Here is a 19,328-nt window from a genome sequence, read left to right as displayed (position 1 = left end):
AGAACAGAGTTGAAAGGGAAGTGAGATAAAGTGATGGAGGTTGGGTCCATGGAGTGCTATTAGCCAGGGGGTAGGAGTGGTGTCCCTGCCCAAAGTTTGTGGAAGGCTGGAGAGGGATGGCACGAGACAAATGGCTTGGTCATTGTCTTCGGTCCATCCCCTCCAGGGTCCCTAGGGTTGGCCGCTGTTGGCAGACAGGCTACTGGGCTAGATGGACCTTTGGTCTGACCCAGTACGGCCATTGTAAGCTCAGGGCTCAGGGTCGGGGGTCTCAGTGGACCCCCTTGATTTTCATGCACACCTGGTCCTGGGTGGCCAGGCTGGCAGCTCTCCTGCCCTAGACGGCCACTTTCCTGTGCCTAGTGCGGAGATCGTGGACGAGGTCCACGATGTCCGCACTAGCCCAGGTGGGTGCCCGCCTCTTGCGGTCCAGGGCAAGCTCCCGGGAGCCGCCAGCCTGGTCCCGGCAAGAGGGGGTGGGCTGGGGGGCATCGGGTGGGTGGCTCTGTGCCGTGCCAGGTGCAGGGTCTGCTAGCTGGGTGCTGGCAGGCTTGCACCTGGCACGGGCACTGTAGCCAGCCCGTGCCCCTTTAAGGGGTCCGGGGCCGGGAGGGGGGCATAGAGTTTCCCTGGTGTTGGCCAGAGTGGCCACCAGGGAAACCTGGGGAGGGCTAGCCTCCCACTAGTTCGAACTAAAGGGCTACACAGCCCTTAGTTCGAACTAGCTAGTTCGAACTAGGCGTTAGTCCTCGTAAAATGAGGTTTACCTAGTTCGAACTAAGCGCTCCGCTAGTTCGATTCAAATTCGAACTAGCGGAGCGCTAGTGTAGCACCTATTAAAGTTAGTTCGAACTAACGTCCGTTAGTTCGAACTAACATTGTAGTGTAGACATACCCTCCCTGTGCAGGGGACTCAGCAGGGCAGGGCTCAGCCCAGGGCGAGAACAGGTGAGCTCTATGTGCTCCCACCAGGGAAACACCCGGCTGGCGGGCGCTTTACGCACCCAGTGACATTGTCACCAAAGCAGAGCGGGTATGTCTGCACTACCCTCCTAATTCGAACTAGGAGGGTAATGTAGGAATACCGCACTTGCAAATGAAGCCCAGGATTTGAATTTCCCGGGCTTCATTTGCATGAAGCCGGCCGGCGCCATTTTTAAATGCCGGCAGTTCGAACCCCGTGCCGCGCGTCTACACGCGGCATGGAGTAGCTAGTTCGGATTAGGCTTCCTAGTCCAAACTAGCTTTACTCCTCATTCCACGAGGAGTACAGCTAGTGCGGATTAGGAAGCCTAATCCAAACTAGCTACTCCGTGCCGCGTGTAGCTGCGCGGCATGGGGTTCGAACTGCCGGCATTTAAAAATGGCGCCGGCCGGCTTCATGCAAATGAAGCCCGGGAAATTCAAATCCTGGGCTTCATTTGCAAGTGCGGTATTCCTACATTACCCTCCTAGTTCGAATTAGGAGGGTAGTGTAGACATACCCAGCCAGAGGCAGAGCCGCGGGTCCATGGCTCCCTGGGGTGAGCTGTGACTTAGGGGTGTGTTCCGATCTAGGTACCACTTTCAGGCTCTTTCACTGGTGAAAATCCCCTGCAAATCCCCCAGGTTCCTCCCTGAGCCCCAGGACCAGGGGGAGGGCAGGTGACTTTTCCACAGGCCCCTAGGAACTGGGAGCAGGTCGGGGTTCCTTGAGCTCTAGGAACTGGGACACGGTGGGTTCCCTGCCCGAGAGTATGTCTACATTGGCCCCCTAGTTCGGACTAGGGAGGCAAATGAAGCATACCGAAGTTGCTAATGAATAATTTAAATATCCCATGCTTGATTAGCATATTCGCAGCCGGTCGCCATTTTAAAATGCCGGTCGCCCAATTTAACTTGCTGCGTGTAGACGCGGTAGTCCAATCCAAAACCCTTCCCTCGAATTAACTGCTACTCCTCATGCAATGAGGAGTCAGTGCTGGAAGCTGAGGGGGGGGGGGGGAAGCAGGTGTCTCTGTCCTCCCTGCCCAGAGCTGGACACCTCTGAGCTCAAATCACCGAGACCGGCTGGCAGAAGCTGAGAGCAGGTGGCCCTCGGAGCTCGGAGAGCGGAATAAGAATGGTGACGGTGTTTGCACACGCACGTGTGCACAACGGGAGGACAATTCACACAGCTGTACCTGTGACCCCCTCGGTCTGTGCTGGCCAGCGCCGTAGCAGTGAGCGGGGCGGTAAGGGCGGGCACCCCCTACAAGAACTTGCTGTGGGACTCAAGACCCCAAAGCTGGACACGGCCCACTGTGGGTGTCTTGCTCCTGCTTTTATGTGTAGGATACAGCTTGTGCTGCCAGCTCAGATTAATGCCAGGTGCTTGGTATTAAGGAGACTCGTTCTGCCTCAGACTCAGTGCTTGTGAGAGGGAAGATCTGCCTCAGAGAGGCACCCAGTGGACATTTTCCCACGTTGCTGGGTGGGTGCTTGAGGCAGGGTCTCTTGTCTTGACATGACAGGCCAGACTCTGGGAGCTTCCCGGGAAGCTGACACCGTTCCCACCTCTGCCTCGGAGGCGCCTCTCGCTGCAGGTGGCTTTGCTGTTGGGCTGTTCCCCTTGGCAATAGGGTGCATGGGGGACAGGTGACTGGGTGTGACGGGTGAATTATTGACATGCACAGTGAGTTCTGTGGAAGGCTCACAGCTCCAGGGAGAAGGTGAGAGTTGCAGCAGTGTTCCCTGTAAGCTGAGTTTGGGCAACCACCCAGAGGACAGTCAAATGCCACTCAGCTAATAGGCAGAGCCCCCACAGCTGACAGTATGTGTTATTCCTGTGGTGCACATCTGCACATGGATCCATGCACATAATAACATTTATTCTACACCTGGATGGAAAGAATTAGAGGGAACACCAAAGCCCCAGTGAAATCCCTCCGAGAGCACACGCTGTCAGCAATTTAGTGGCCCATCCAGGGAACCGCCGTTCAGTTCCACCCGCTGCGCCTGTCTGTGCGAACCCAGGGCCAGCTAGAGATGTGGATCCCTGCGGCTCTTTTTTGCAACTACAGCTGTGGCTCCGAGTACAAAATTGTGGATCCGCGCCGGGCTCTACCCATGAGCAAAACCAGGCAGAGCCGGCCTTCACCTTTGTTTTAGCTGCCTCTTCAGTTCTAGGGAAGTTCAGCTCAGAACTTCAGCCTTGGAAAGGGCACTGACTCATGGCTGTGTTGTTGTGCGGGGGTGTGCCTGGGCCTGCAGGGGCAGCACGAGCCAAGCAGGGAGCTTTCACAATTGCCGAAATGCCAATGCCAAGTCAACACTGGCACATGACTGCGCTGTAAACCCGCCCCCGGCGCTGTAACTGTCTCCACACTGGCAAGGTGCTCACTGCTCTGCTGTGAAAACTCCGTTCCCTGTCACTTGTGCACAGTTTCACAAGACGTTGAATCTTGAACGTGTGGTTCTTGGTGACATCAGACCCTCCTGGGGCAGGGTGGGGATGAGCCGGCATTTCTAAAGCAGGACTCAGCAGCCTTTTCAAACCAAAGAGCCAGCCTACCTCAGAATTCAGAACGAGTGGTCAGCAAAGAGCCAGATAAGAACGCCCATTCGCAGATCTGAAAATATCCAACTTAATATTATTGATCATTGACATGATGATTAATAAGGATGTAAGCAGGGGCTGAACTGCTGCTTGCTATCAGCCAGCTAAAAGGAGGGGTGGGTGTGCCCACTACAGTTGTTTAGCTCTGCAAGGTAATTAACTGTTAACTGTTGACATGTAAATACTGCTCAGGAGAGAATCCGAGGTGTGGCTATGGAAATCCCATTCAGCCAGGGCTGATGGAGGGTCAGTGTTGGAATGGAATGTGGAGACTTGTACATAATTTGGGACTGTTGTGGGGGTAACTAATCATGCTACCCCTAAATGTGGGAACTGTAAAACATGCCACCAGTGCTTGCAGGAGAGACACCATCATGGCAAGAGGTCTCGGAAGAACAAGCCTCCCCCCTTCCAGAGTTGAGTGAACAGAGCTGGGGGAAAGGGTTAAAGGACTTGTCAACCTGCTTCACACCTACCAGGTATGAGCTATAAGACTGACCCAACCTGCACCTTTTCCCCCTTTGTTTTAAGGACAAACCTAAAGCAGACTCCCTGAGGAATCTTTTTGTTTGCTAGTCCAGTGAAAGCTGGATTCATTTGGCAGCCCAGCTGGTGACTAAAGAGCTGAAATCACTGGTTTGGCTGAGAGCTAGACCTATTGCAGCCAGGAGCGGCGGCCGTGTGGTGTGGAGCGGCGGCAGGCGAGGAGCAGCGACCGGCGGCGGTGTGGTGTGGAGCGGCAGCAGGCGAGGAGCGGCGACCAGCGGCGGTGTGGTGTGGAGCGGCGGCAGGCGAGGAGCGGCGACCGGCGGCGGTGTGGTGTGGAGCGGCGGCAGGCGAGGAGCGGTGACCAGTGGCAGCAGCAGACAAGGAGCGGCGACAGGTGCCCAGTGGAGCGTCCAGAGGGCTGGGATGAGACAGCTGGTGGAGCGTGGTGGAGTTTCGTATAAGGTGCCCCCATCTATCCTCCCATTTCTACCCAGGTTGGGAGGTGGAACCCTGCGGGTGAACTTTGGGACTCTGGGTGGCACAGACCAGGGACAGAGACTTTTGGGATGTCGGACTCTGTGGACTTCGGGTGATTTTTGGCTGGGGTGGGGGCTTGGCTCATGTTTGGGTTATGAGCCCCAAGCTAATGCTGTATGAATTCTCTCTCTGTTTCATTAAATGTTTCTTTCCTACACTCAGACTCAGTGCTTGCGAGTGGGGAAGCATTGCCTCTCAGAGGCACCCAGGGGTGTGTGAATTTCCCAGATCACTGGGTGGGGGCTCGAGCCGGTTCTTTGTGAGATTGACCCCAAGATATTGAACCCAGCCCTGGTTACTGCCAGGCCTACCCGGCAGAAGGGTTACAAGAGGATAAATGAAACATTGCGCTCACAGACTTTATTTAATGGGACTTCTGCTGCTGCTGCTGCTGCTGCTTCTGCTGCATCTTTTTGCACATTTCTTTGACATTTACATCACCACTGGTTGAATCCAGGTTCATGCAAGCGACATGAGTGACTGCGCATTTTTAAATTTGTGAATTAATTTTTCATTTTAATTTTAAAAGTTGTGTGTATGTTGGGAATGACAAAAGAGCCACATTTGGTTCCAGAGCCATAGGTTGTAGACCCCTGATCTAAAGCATCAAAAGGCTGCAGAAGCCTGATTCTTACTGATATTCGGAGGGAATCGGACCATCGAGTTGCTAAAGGAGCACTCGAGGAAGGCACGGCCATCGAGGGGAAGTTAGATTAATTGTTTGCATCAGTCTTCGCTGGAGGGGCTATTGGGGAGATACCACAGCCAAGAGTTTCGTTAAGACGGCAGATCTGAGGAACTGCCCCAGACTGAGGTCTGACAGCAGAGGAGACCTCGGAGCAGACTGGTACATTAACCAACAACGAGTGTGACAGCCCCACACCGGTTGGCTGCAGGAGTCTGGTGGAAGCAAGTCCACTGGCCACGGGATAAAGAGATTTCTGTGCCCAATGCCCAAGGCAGCGTTTCTCCAGAGCAACCAGGAATGTGCTAGAACCAAGTAAGCCTGGTCACCTGGAGCCAATTAAGAGCTTGCTAGAAGCAAAGAAGCAGCCTAATCAGAACACCTGCTGGAACCACACAACATTCCCTGCACCACTACAGAGACATCCCCCTGCCCGAGAGGGAAGATGGAGACAAATGCATGGACTGGCCTATGGGGAAGGTGGCCCAGCAGGCCGCCTGCCCCCAGAAAGGGAGAGAGACTAGGCTGAGAGTCGCTGTGAGCCTCTGAGGCAAGTCCTAAGGGCCTAGAAGCGCAGGACGTGCACGTTCTCCCAAGAGCTCTGCAGGTGCTGAGACAGGACCCTGCAGAACCCCCCTCTGTGGTATGAAACCTCCTGCTGCAACCAGGCGCTGCCCCAGATGGCGGGAAGGTAGCTGGTGCCACGTGGAAGTTCTCGAAAGGCCCCAGAGGTGTTCTTGGCACTTCCAGGCCAGGGAGCCCGTGTCAGGCCCAGGGAGCTGTCGCAAAGACCAGAGCGAGCAGACACGTCGGTAACATGGTACCTTGGAAAAGAGGCCGTGTGGCCTTGGCAAAGGGAAATGGAGTCTCGCCGGTGTTTTAAGGGCGTCTGTGTAGAGGGAGGCTGACTCCCATTGAGCCTCCCCATGCTGGTACACGGGTGTTCTGAGGCTTCATAGCAGCTGCCTGGGCGTGGGCCCCATTTCCAGCCGTGCCTCCCAGTCAGCACGCAACGGCTGTCGGAGCAGAGTGAGCTCCAAGGGCAGCTCCATCTACGTGAGCAAACAGGGGCAGCTCCTGAGAACAGGTATCTGGGAGGGGAGTGAGGTCTAGTGGTTAGAGCAAGGCACTGGGAGCAGGACCCTGGGTTCTATGCTCAGCCCCGGGACGCAGAGGCCGGTGTGTGCTGCCAGGCAGACCGTTGCCAGCTACTGGCTGAGGCCGGGACTCCCACTCGCTGTCTGGGCATGAGTTCTGGAGGCAGCTGCCCACAGCTCTCAGGAATGGCCCCTGCTGAGGCAAGGCCTGGCTGGGCGCTGGGTGTTAAAAGTCCAGCAGCACAGACAGGCTCCTACCTGCCCCGGCTCCACACGCCCCCCCAGGAGCAGCCACGTGTCCCCTTCCAGCTGCTACACATCGGGGCAGCCAAGGGGTCCTGTCAAGTCACAGGGGCAGGGCCCAACAGGGCTGTGGATTCACTTCAAGACAGAGTCGGTTAGGGACAGAGAGTTGCTGTTATTGATCTCACTGTGTCACTGCTATTACAGGCTTAAGACTGCCACATGGTTACCCAGCTACTGCAAAGTAATACCCCAATCAGCAGAGGCAAAGCAATGCACAGGAGAGTAACAGGCACTTAGAAATGCTTCCGCCTGTTCAGCTCTGCAGGGAGTCCCGTTCCGGTCACCTCGCACGGGCCGCAGTGGGCGTGGCTCCAGCTACGGGGATGCAGGGCACTCCTCAAGGTTTAGGTCCCTGGAGAGACTCACCGGACAGGAAACTCCCCGCACTAGTTACACTCCAATTGTTTACCGGGTGGGCACGAACCTGGCTCAGCGCCGTTCTTATCGCTCCTATGAGCTGAGACCGAGGTCAAACTTGTTACTGCTCAGTAGTGTCCCAGCTCCAGGCATGGCTTAAAGCGGATAAAGCCCAGCTCCTGCCCTGATCCGCCTCCTGGGACTCCTTGGTCCCAGCCCACAGCCTCCGCCTGTACCCAGACCCATCCCAGAGCTTCATCCCCTTCCACACCCCAGCCTCCTGAGGCAGCCAGGGGAAAATGAGCCTGTGAACAGTGGGGGCGGGGCATGTTGGAGTGGGGCGGGGCATGTTGGAGTGGGGCGGGGCCTCAGAGAAAGGGTGGGCAGGGCCAGGGTGTTCGGTTTTGTGGGTTGGGATCCTACCGAGCACTCGGCAGCCGCAGGGAGACACGAGTCCTCCAGCGGATTCAGCTCTTTATTTGCATCTGTGCAGTCGAGATGGCTGTGACATGAGGGTCTCCCCCAGGGCTCCAGCCTGGCCATGTAGCACAGACACCTGCGGGGAGGGGCCATCTTGCACCCCGGGAAAGAGGTGCAGCCCCACCCCAGCAATGGTGGGATCCATCAGGGACGGCCCCTCCTTGGCCGGGGTTGGAATGAGGGACCTGGAAATTCCTGTTCCGATGGCGGGGGGATGCCAGGGCGAGCTGCCCCACTGCTAATGAGATACCCGCCCCGGTGTGTGCCAACTTCGTGCTGCATCCCTCGGGGACCAGGGCTCAGAGCCCACAGAATGTGTCTCATGGGGGGCAGAGGAATGCTCTGGGTCCCTGTGTTCATCCCAGGCTGGGCAGGTAGGGCCAGGAAGTTGGAAGCTCAGACAGCAGGGGAGCCATGGGAGGCCACGGAGGAGCTGTGGATGGCTCAGCTCTCCTGCAGGATGAAGAGAGCACGGGCGGTTAGGGAGCCCTGCCTGCAGGCCTGGGCAGGGATGCAAGGAGTTCCTGACCCCTCACCCACCTGGGCACTTCCCCCAACCCCGCCACCCACATAGCTAGTGCCTAGAGCTAGGCCCTGCCTGGTCCTAGGACTCCTGGCTCCCACGTCCCCTGTTTTGTCTCCTGCTCCTGTTCCCCTTCCAGGGCTGAGACAGATCCCAGGAGTCCTGGCTCCCAACCCTCTCCCTTCTATCACCCTGGACCCCACTCTCCTCCCAGAAAGGGGCTCCTTCTCCCTGTGCATGGCCGTGTACCTGGCAGACCACGCTGATGTCCTCATGGTGGGTGCAGTCGTGGTAGCCCAAGACGTGGTGGGCACAGTTCTGCAGGGTCTTCTCGGTGCCTTTGCAGCGGACGTCATCCAGCCAGATTCTCCCCGTAGCCTTGCCAAAGCGGGGCCGGTCCCTCAGCTTTGGTGCCACTGGCTCAGCCGTGCCACAGCCCAGCTCCCGGCACACCACGTTGGCGCTGGAATCGGACCAGTGGTCATCGCACATGGTGCCCCACTCCCCGTCATACTGCACCTCCAGCCGCCCGGCGCACCTCCCTGGGCCGTCCACCAGCCGCAGCGCAAAGGGCTCTGCAAGGAAGGGGGGCGTTAGCTGGGGAAGTGCCCCAGTGCAACCTGGGGAGGCATAACCTGGCTGGTGGAGGGGACTTGATCCCCCACTCTCCCCTGTGGAGGTAAAATGGAAGGTTCGAGAATGTGGCCAGCCCCAGAGAGGTGCAGAAACAGGCAGCCTTGTATTGAATATCTTTTAACGTTTATTAAAATGCTTTTAACTATAACTTTTTATTTATCAGCTTTTTACATGCGTGGGTGCCAGATAATTATTAACAGTAACAATAAACAAACTGCAATACAATAGAGGAAGATGCCCTGGGGTTTCTCTAAGTCTAAGTAATTATCAATAACAACCCAGGGATTTTTATCAGTTATATTTACATTAATTTCACTTATGAGGTTTAACATCTATTTAAACTCCTAACTGTACTATTTAACAAACTTCTAACTAACTTACTCTTAACACTATTATTTATCAAACCTTTAACTAGCTTTACACAGCAATACTTACATTTATCAGACATACAAGAGACAACAGAGACAACAGCATATTCGTTATTCGTCACGCTCTGCAAAAGATTCGGTAGATTCGGTGAGCGGGAGGGGGTCCTCGGGTGATCAGCCCTCAGAACCTGGCTCGTGTTCTGCCTTCCAAATGTTCGGGAACCCTCAACTGCATGCAGAAGGGGTAGCTGCTTTATAGAGAGAGCAAGAGCTTTCCCGCGCCTAGTTGTGATAGGCTTGACAGATTCAGTCTGCCTAGTGACAGGCTGAGGGGGAAGGGGAGGGGGTGAGATGGCCCTTGAGTGGCGCGAACTTTGTATGACCTTTACCTGCCTGGTGTCTTACTCCTGAGCTACGTCTACACTGGCATGAATTTCCGGAAATGCTTAAAACGGAATACTATTCTCTTTTCAGCTTTTCCAGAAAAAGAGCGTCTACGTTGGCCTCGGAGTTTCCGTGATAATGATGCGCTTTTCCGGAAAAGCGCTTCTACATTGGCGGCGCGCTTTTCCGGAAAAGCAAAAAGCCCGGAACCATTTTGAAAAGGGCAAAGGCCACCAGACCTTTCCGGGGGCGGGGCCGGAGCTCCGTCCAGATGCGTGGTTAAAGGGGTCTCGCCGGGCAGCCGTTGGTCTCGTGCTCCCGTGCCTTGGGGCCTCTGCCAGGGACTGACACCCTTCACAGGGTCGGTGGTTGCCCTGTGAGTTTTGGGGAAACCACCCTTTGGCCCCCCAACTGCTTTTTCTGGCATTTTCTTTTTTCTGCCCTGCTCTGTCTGCTATGGAGCCGTGGGTGGCCATGTACCTGCTCGGGCCCCTGTTGGACCTGTACAGGTGCCTGGAGCTCGTGCTGCAGGCTGGTACCCTGGTGTTCATGTACCAGGAGGCAGAGATCACCTTGGACTCCCTCACCAGGGAGGTCCTGGCAACCGCGTGGCATCAGCACCCGACGATAGACCGGTCCATCTGGACTGTGGAGACGAGCACCGACTGGTGGGACCGTGTGGTCCTCGGACGATGGGACGACTACCAGTGGGTCTGGAATTTTCGGATGAGGAAACGGACCTTCTTGACGCTGTGCACCTGGCTCACCCCCGCGCTGCAGAGAACCGCCACCCGGCTGCGGGCACCCATCCCCGTCAACAAGAGGGTCGCCATCACACTGTGGAAGCTGGCCACACCGGACAGCTACCGCTCGGTGGCACACCAGTTCGGGGTGGGAAGATCCACTGTTGGAGTGATCGTCATCCAGGTAAGTCCCAGGGGGAGTGGGATGGGGGGAGGGTGCTCCACTCCAGGCCCAGGGACACCCAAGACTCCAGGCTGGGTTGCCCAGGGGTTTCGGTCGTCCCTCCCTTGCACAGGCCCGCTGGTGGGGGGGAGCGTAGGGCGAGGGGGGTCCTGGTGTGTGTGTGTGTGTGTGTGTGTGTGTGTGTGTGTGTGTGTGTGTGTGTGTGGACAGAGGGAATCAAGGGGGGGGACCCAAGGGAGTGCACACTCACCCCTGGCTGTATGTAATGTGTTCCCTTGTGTTTCTCGGCACCCTTCTGCAGGTCGTCCACGCCATCAACAACGTCCTGCTCCCGAGAATCATCCGCCTGCGCGACGTGGATGATACCATGGCCGGCTTCGCTGCCCTCGGGTTCCCCAACTGCGGGGGAGGCCTGGACGCCACCCACATCGCCATCCGGGCCCCGGAGCATCGAGCAGCCCACTTTATGAACAGAAAGGGGTACTGCTCCATCGTCCTGCAGGCCCTCGTGGATCACCGGGGCCACTTCCTGGACATCTACGGCGGCTGGTCCGGCCGGGCACACGATGCCCGCATCCTCCGGAACTCAGGACTGTTTCAGAGGTTGGAGGTGGGCACCTACTTCCCCCGGCGGGACTTGACTGTCGGGGATGTGCCGATGCCCATCTGCATCGTTGGGGACGCGGCCTACCCCCTGATGCCCTGGCTCATGCGGCCCTACACGGGGCAGCCGGACCAGAACCAGGCCCGGTTCAACGACCGCCTCAACCGGGCCCGAAACCCAGTGGAGCTGGCGTTTGGACGCTTAAAAGCCCGCTTCCGTTGTTTGCTCACCCGTCTCGACATGGGTGAGCAGAATGCAACGGAGGTGCTGGCCGCGTGCTGCGTGCTCCACAATATTGTGGAGCGCAGTGGGGAGGCCTTCCTCCCTGCATGGGTGGCAGCTGAGGCACAGACCTTGGACCAGCCCGACACAGCTGCCATCCGCCAGGCGCGCCAGGAGGCGGTGCGCATTAGAGGCCCTGGTGGACATGTTTGCCCAAGCCCTGTAGCAGGGTCGCTTGGGTCAGCCCAGAGTACTCCGTCCCAGCTCCTACCCTTCCCCACCTCCTCCCCTTACCTCCCCCCCCCCCCCCATAGTATAGTAAAGCGTCGGGTCACAGCACATCGGCTGTCATCGAGTCTGTTCGTCGGGTGCGTCGGGCGTAGTTAGGGTTTTCCTTTTAAGTTAGGCTAGGGTTTAGGCCACCATCGCCGTCCTGAAGAACAGCCAACAGGATTTGGGACTTGTGCGGAAGGCTCACATCAGTGCCATCTTCGATGGATCTCCTGGCTCTTCCTCTCCTGAGGCCCGGAAGGCCCAAAGGACTGACATGGCCAGCTTCACCATCATCGTCCGTCGAGGGATCTCCTGGCTCTTCCTCTCCTGAGGCCCGGAAGGCCCAAAGGACTGACATGGCCAGCTTCACCATCATCGTCCGTCGAGGGATCTCCTGGCTCTTCCTCTCCTGAGGCCCGGAAGGACCAAAGGATTGAGGTGGCCTCCCTGCGCCTAACTATGTTTTTGAATCTGTACTGTACTGCATCTTTTAACCATTTTTTTTCTGCTTGTTTGTTGCTATGTAAATATAGTTTCTGGTTTACATCTTTACTGAAAAGTCTCTGTATTTCTTTATGCGCCGCAAACCAATGACCACTGAAAAAGGGCCCCCCCACCCCGGTGATAGAGTCATGAATTTGTTGTCCACAGTTTGTAACCCTCTTAAATTGAAGTGGCTAATTGGCATCTCACATAATTTCTGTACAGTTACTAGAGGAACACAATAACCACACAAGATTCAAATGAAAACAGAACTTTTTATTTACAAAGGAGAGGGGGGGGGACCTTTACCTGGGAGAAGGAGGGAGGGGACCTTTATCTGGGAGAGGGGCGGGGCAGTTACTGGGACGGGTGGCCCCTGCGAGCGCCCCTCTGGGAGCGGACCTGCCCACGCTGGGCAGACCGCGTTGGGGCAGCCTGCACGCTGAGGTGCCCACAAGTAGGAGCACGAGTAGGAGCACGGTCAGGGTCAGGAGCAGGAGCAGGGAGAGGAGCAGGAGCTGGGAGAGGAGCAGGGATAGGAGGGGGCATGGGCTGTGCTCCGGGAGGGATGGCAGGGGCATGCGGTCCGGCCATGCCGTAGTGGATGGCATGTATTAAATGTGCCGTCAGGGTGCCCATTGTAGCGCGCATCTCGCGGCATTCCTCCAGGAACGCAGCCCATCCCTCCTGCCGCCACTCCTGGTCCCCCTGCACACGCTCCGCAATGGAGGTCTGGATCCCCTCCACCACAGTGACATGACGCGGAAGCAGCTGGTCCCGGTGTCGGAGCCTGGGCCTCCGGGCTTGGGCAGCTGGGGGTGCCGCTGCTGCTGGAGTCGCGGGTCTGGTGCTGGGTCCCGCTGCAGGGAAGAGAAGAAAGGACGGGTCAGTCAGGCAGGCCGTCCACTGTCCCCACACCTCCATGCCCTCCACCCCGGAGCCCAGGTGACCGCACAGTTGTGGCTTGGGCCCACTCGGTTCCCCTCCTGCTCCCGTGTTGTATGTTGGCAAGAAGGACCGCCCCTGGGAGTAGGGTCCTCCCTGCAGTATTGTAAGCACCGGTCTGTATCCTGGCCCCGTGCAGGGCGGGAGGGTGCTTGTGCTGCGTTCACCTGTGGAACTCTCTGCCGGTGGACACTGTGAAAAGCTTAGGGCTAATCAGTGGTGTTTGACAGGGAGCGAGATGCATCCCCACGCAGTGCCTGGGAGCACACCTGTCACTGGCGGTCTGGGCGCTCAGATCCCCTCGCGTGGGATATCTCCTGGTCAGAACCAGAAGGGTGACTGGGTGGGGGGGATGTCCCATCCTTGCAGCAAAACTCAGGGGCCCTTCTCCCTCCCACTATCCCTCCCGCAAGCCTGGTAGCCCAGGGACAGGTGTGGCCGCAGTGGGGAACCTGCCAAGGCACTGGGAGCAGGTGAGGGGCTCGGTGGCGGTCCACGGTCACAGGACTGTGACGCTGCGCTTATCCCAGGAGCAGCTGGCTGTGCCTCACAGCCAGGCCTGGGAAAGTGTGCCGTTCCCTGTGCTGCACCCCTTGGTGGAGCAGCAGGCTCTGGGCTGAGTCCCTGGGGCCCTGGCCGGTTCCAGCCGGCATCCACCCTTCCCCCTGGTCCCGCCGAAATGTGTGTGAGCAGCACGGTCCCAGGCGTGCCCTGCAGCTGCCTGCCACGGCCACCTGCCACTCGGTCACCAGGCTGCACGTGGTTGCACGTGCTGCTAACTACCTCATGCTATGCAGCGTGCAGCTCACGTGGCCTGAGTGACATGCTCTCCCCCTCTCCCCTCCGGGCACCTGGCTCTCGCTCCCCCCCGCCCTCTGCCCCCCGCCCTTTGGGAGTGTAACCTTCAAAGACTCACCAGTGGGTTCCTCCCCGGCCACAGAGGAGCTGCTGGAGGGGGCCTGCTGGGTGGCAACGCTGGCCTCCTCTCCTGACGCGCCGCCACTGTTGTCTCCCTCCTCCGGCTCGGAGGGACGGTTGATCGGGGGGTGCTGGCAGGTGTCTACGGGGACAGCTGGGCCTTGCGGGGTTGGCTCGCCCAGAAATGAGTTCAGCCGCTCAAAATAGGGGCAGGCATCGGGTCCTGCTCCCCTCCCCTCCGTGGCCCGCACGTACCTCAGCCGCAGCTCCTTCACCTTCGAGCGGACCTGCTCGCAATTGCGGCTGGGGTGGCCTTGCTGGGCCAGGTTCCGGGCCAGACGAGTGTACAGCTCAGCATTCCAGCGGCGGGACTGCAGGTCATGGAGATCCTCCTCCTCCTCCCACAAGTCCAGGAGGGTCTCCAGCTCCCTGGGGGTCCAGGATGGGGCCCTGCATTTCCAGCCCCTGGGGGCTTCCTCCTCTGCCCCAGGTGACGGTGGCTGATGACCACCTCGAGCTGCCATGCCTGCGCTGAGGTGGCTGGGCAGCACAGTTGCCACGTGGCAGAGCTGGGAAGGGAGGTCTCCGGGGGGCTCCTGCCATGTGCGGCCAGTAGCGTGCGGGCTCTTTAAGCCCTCGGGTAACGCGGAAGTCCGCGGCTTCTACGGGGTCTCCCGCCATCCAAACCGCTTTTTTACGTTTCTTCTGCTTTTCCGGAAAAGCTGTCTACACTGGCCCTTTTCCGGAAAAGCTTTTCCGGAAAAAGGACTAATGCCCGAGCGGGAGCAGCTTACGGTTTCCGGAATAGCGGCTGATTTTGTACAGTACAGCGTCAATGCTTTTCCGGAAATTCAAGCGGCCAGTGTAGACAGCTCGCGGCTTATTCCGGAAAAGCGGCTGCTTTTCCGGAATAAGTGGCCCAGTGTAGACACACCCCTGGTTTTTACTGATTTTAAGTCACATAGTGCAAGATTTTTGGTTTGAGGGGAAGGTAAACTTGGGCTAGGAAGGCTATGCACACGAGGCCTGGCCAGAAAAGAGCCTGTTTTCACATGCCCCCGTGGCCAGGGCCGAGAGCGAACCAACCTGCTCAATGTTACACAGTATCCTCCTCATCCTCTTTGTTGATAAGAGTATTGCTTCTGCTACCATGACACCATGGACTGTGTGCCGGATACAGGCCTTAAGGCATGCACATGAGATACACAGGAGCACCAGACAGGAAAAAATACTAAGAAGGAAGGGGAGAATAATATCCTTATACCGACCCAAGCCCAACCAGTTTATGAGCCAGGTGAGACCAAAGAATGATCGCCCTTCTCTCACCTCCCGAACAACCTGATCAATATTAGAAATTACATCAGTTATATTTTGGTGTACAGAAGTGATTACCATACAACATTTTCCGTTAAAAAGTTCTTTTGCTTGGGGCTGATCATCGAGCCACTTACAGAACCCGCCCTCTTTTGCTAGTAAATAATCTAGAGCTAGACGGTTCTGCATGACGTATGTCCGGATCTCTTCAAGCTTGTCCGACAACAACGAGAGTTCCTTTGCTGTGCTGTTGCCGAGGCGCTCAATCGCTTGGCCTTGTAAACTTAACTGTTCACAAAGCATTAAATGTTCAAGAGGATTAAAGGTGGCCACAGCAAGTGCAGCCTTTTCAAACCAAGTCTTTAATGACTCCCAAATGCTCCCTAATACACATTTTTGACGCGTAAAGCGTGGTTGGAGTTCATGGTTGTGAAGGGTAAAAAGTCCTCCTCCTTTGATAGTCACATATCCAAAAGTACAACGTCCACGCGAATTAACAGGTAGATGGGAATGGGCTTGATTGCCACACAACCAAAAATGTCCAGGCTTCAAATATTTGTTACTAAAAAAAGAAGTTACATTCCATTTAGAAACTGCTTCAGGGGGTGTTCCCCATACTGGTTGGTGGGAACCAGCTAGATAGCGTGGGGCACTAAATAAGGCTTTTGCAAGGGATAGGGGATACAGACTAACTTCAGAGGACTTTCCACTCGATTGAAGGTTAACAAATAATCGGGTTAGATTTAAGCCTAAGAGGTTGCTATTAATTAACTGAGAAGTTATACTGTGGCCTGTACTATTAAGGACGCCAGTAGTAGTAATGGTAAGGTAACAACCACTCTGATTCCCTACTAAAATAAGGGAGCCTACAGGATGTGACTGGTTGTGGGTAGGGACCCCTAAAAACTCAAAACATGGGAACCGGGGACAATTAGTTTTGTTAGTTTCAGGAAAAGGGGTTAGTTCCAAACTTGTTAAAGTTGGGGCTCGGTGAATGAGGTATGAATCACTGTTCCAATCCTCATAATTGGAATGGGTTGTAAAATTAAGGTATATTGGTCGAATCAAGAATGGAGGGGTAAGTACAGAGGTTACAGGTAAGGTGCGTGCTAAGCATTCCATAACTTTTCCTTGGACTGCATAGGCACGTAACCAATCTTCAAGGAAGGAATGTTCTTCTGTGCCCTAAAAAGAAAACAGATTGCGACTCGGTCACGGTTAGTCACGTTTGCAAAGCCAATTATGATGGGCTAACATTTCTGGACCAGAACTTGGTTGTATCCAGTAAGTATTGGGATACTGTCCAATTTGAGTAATTTTAGCAGGTTCGGGATTTTTAGTATCATGGTCATTGGGTTCTGTGATCCAAACTTTTTCCTTAGGCATAAACTTAGGCTGCCATGGTGTTGGATTCTTTGGTTTAAGCTCTGGCCATCTGGAGCAAAATTTATTAACACCAATCAATGCAGCGTCTAAATGAAGATGCCACCCTTTGTAATCTGGATTAGGATTTTTTAATCGGAGTGCTTGTTTCAGAGTTCCTATTTTCCTTTCTATAACCTCATTGCTTTCAGGGTGATATTTAAGATGTAAATGGTGATGGATTGAATGTTTTGTGCAAAATTGTTCTATTTCTTTTGACATAAATGGTGGGCCCCCATCAGATTGTATGGTATATGGGGTGCCCCAGTGGCTTATGCATTTTAATATGGCGTTAGCCACTGTATGACTATTAGTTTTCCTTGTTGGAAGACACCAGGTTTGGATTGGTAGTGCTGATAACACTGTGGCCTTAAGATTCAGCTGTTTTAAATCGGGCATTTCTAGTAAGTTTTTATTTCCAAGCAGGGCTTTTATTTTATAATTATGTCCATGGTGGTGGACAGTAACTAACACCAATTCAGATTGCTGGGCTTGGTGTAAGCCTTGGACCCAAACTTTTGACCCTAACTTGGTATGGGGGACATCTTTTGTAATAATAGAGATTTGTGCCCCCGTGTCTAATAAAAAGCATATGGGTTTCTTGGATTCTTTTACAAGTAAGGTTTTGTGTGGTCGGGTATCTATATCAGTGTCAGCCGGATGGCATTTGGCCTTTACTGGCTTTTTGGCTGGGAACTGTCATTTTCACTTTTTCCCCATTGTTTTCATCCAAAGGTTTGTGCTATGGTTTCCTGCTGTTCCTTATTAAAGCTACGGATTTTTTCTTTTGTTAATCCCTGTCCTAGTAAAAACCCAAACAATGCTCTTTCATATCTTGTCCGATTTGGTGGCAGATTTCTTTTTGGTTTTTTAAGTTTTTCTACTGGAAAATTTTCATGTGCTTTTTCTTTTAAATCTACATTATCAATCACTTGATAAAGGGCAGTAATGGGCCTGCCTTCTGTGGTCCGAAGCCACATAAGCAGCCCTGGATCTTTACTCCCTGTAGCCTCAACAGCTGAGTCAATAGCCATTGCTCCTATTGGAACTCGGCTAGGGTCTGCAAGAAACCGGACTGGATTGGGTTGCTGTGTTTGAGCTTGAGTGAAACCCAAGGGATACCTAATGGGGTCCCAGGTTAAAAGGCTAAGGCCCACACAAGCATGCATCAGTTGCTGTTTTGTTTTTATACTGCCTGGGGGTAGGCTTAAGGCTGTAAGGCTTCCCCCCTAGCAGAAGACTGCAGAAGCCAGGTACGGAGAGTGGGTATACCATATTGGTAGACACCAGAGATGAGTTACCTGTACCCTTTGTCCAATTAGGTGACCTAGACAAGAACATACATTCATCCTTGTCAAGCCATTCTGACCCATTTTCTAGCACCAATCTCCCTAACCATGCTACGGGGGGTTCGTTAGGTTTTCTCTCAGTATCAGCAAGTAGCTCCTTTAACTCTGTCTTATTGCGTGAGCGGAATACTGTCTGTCTATTAGTCCGCCCAGTCACAGCATCAAAAGTTGTCTTAACAACGGAAATGGGTAAGCCTTCTAAAAATGGAGGGTCCGTTGGGGGTGATGCGGAAGGTACTGCGCCATCTGCCTCTGTTACAACTTCCCACTGATATGGCGGGGGGAATTGTTTTCCTTGGAGTGATAAGTCACTCTGATAATTTCGGTGTTCTGGGTTCTCTAATGAGCTTGAGGCTAACATAACGGTCGCCTTATACACTGACGCCTCAGCAGGGTTTTGTGGGTCTGAGGCTGACACTACGGCTGCAGTCCACAGCGCCGCCTCAGCGCTTCCCTGTCTGTCCAAAGTTTGTTTTAAAGCATGCCACAGCATCCCGATTACCTTTTCTGGTGGGTAATTATCAGAACCTATCTTTTTTTGTTTTTTATTTTCTAGCAATTCATCTAGGGTATGGACTAAGATACTATGTCCAGCTGTACCATAAGGGGTTTTTGGTCTAAAGTCAGTAGGTTTTGAAGGGTGCCCTACTTTCTTTAGTATTTTTTCAATGGAGCTCAAAATATTTTCAGGTGGGTTGGGGTTATTTTCATTGCCCCCAGTTTTTATTAACTCCGGTCCTTCACTTTCATTTACAGGGTAGAAGGACAGATGGGGGGTTCCAAGTAGCAAACATCCCAAACCCTCAGTGGTTACCTGGACCTGCCAGGTTTTTGCTTCTGAACCAGTTCCAATAGTTAAATTAAGCTTTTGAACTAAATTTGGGGGGTGTTGATTTGATTCAAGTTGGTGGAAGACAATGTGCTGAAACAAGTCTTCCATAGACTGGGTGCCTTTTCCACATCTCCAAGGACATGAACCACATCCTGTTCGTGACACCATGTGGAGGTAAAATGGAAGGTTCGAGAATGTGGCCAGCCCCAGAGAGGTGCAGAAACAGGCAGCCTTGTATTGAATATCTTTTAACTTTTATTAAAATGCTTTTAACTATAACTTTTTATTTATCAGCTTTTTACATGCGTGGGTGCCAGATAATTATTAACAGTAACAATAAACAAACTGCAATACAATAGAGGAAGATGCCCTGGGGTTTCTCTAAGTCTAAGTAATTATCAATAATAACCCAGGGATTTTTATCAGTTATATTTACATTAATTTCACTTATGAGGTTTAACTTCTATTTAAACTCCTAACTATACTATTTAACAAACTTCTAACTAACTTACTCTTAACACTATTATTTATCAAACCTTTAACTAGCTTTACACAGCAATACTTACATTTATCAGACATACAAGAGACAACAGAGACAAC

At 54.1% G+C, this 19,328-nt stretch overlaps 2 protein-coding genes across 5 annotated transcripts in view; both read right to left on the bottom strand.

The window, feature by feature from the left end:
- The window catches only part of LOC102449031 (scavenger receptor cysteine-rich domain-containing protein DMBT1-like), a 91,151-nt gene that overhangs the window by 15,057 nt on the left and 56,766 nt on the right, over window positions 1-19,328 (bottom strand). The gene's annotated exons all lie outside the window — the stretch shown is intronic.
- On the bottom strand, window positions 2,046-14,966 carry LOC142823389 (uncharacterized). Of its 4 annotated transcripts, XM_075914410.1 has the most exons (5): window positions 13,810-14,966; window positions 10,012-12,808; window positions 9,123-9,180; window positions 8,301-8,626; window positions 2,934-7,981 (listed from the first exon to the last, which is right to left on the bottom strand). In XM_075914410.1, exons 1-2 carry the CDS (start codon window positions 14,333-14,335, stop codon window positions 12,306-12,308), a joined length of 1,029 nt encoding a protein of 342 aa, XP_075770525.1. In that variant the 5' UTR covers window positions 14,336-14,966; the 3' UTR covers window positions 2,934-7,981; window positions 8,301-8,626; window positions 9,123-9,180; window positions 10,012-12,305. The 4 variants fall into 4 exon arrangements, with proteins under 4 accessions (XP_075770522.1, XP_075770523.1, XP_075770524.1 ...); XM_075914408.1 differs by having other exon boundaries at window positions 2,202-7,981; window positions 9,123-12,808; XM_075914409.1 differs by having other exon boundaries at window positions 2,929-7,981; window positions 8,301-9,180.

The sequence above is a fragment of the Pelodiscus sinensis genome, chromosome 33 (genome assembly GCF_049634645.1).
Source record: "Pelodiscus sinensis isolate JC-2024 chromosome 33, ASM4963464v1, whole genome shotgun sequence".
NCBI lineage: Eukaryota > Metazoa > Chordata > Testudines > Trionychidae > Pelodiscus > Pelodiscus sinensis.
Note: the sequence above shows the minus strand (reverse complement) of the source record. Positions and strands in the feature narration are given on the sequence as shown.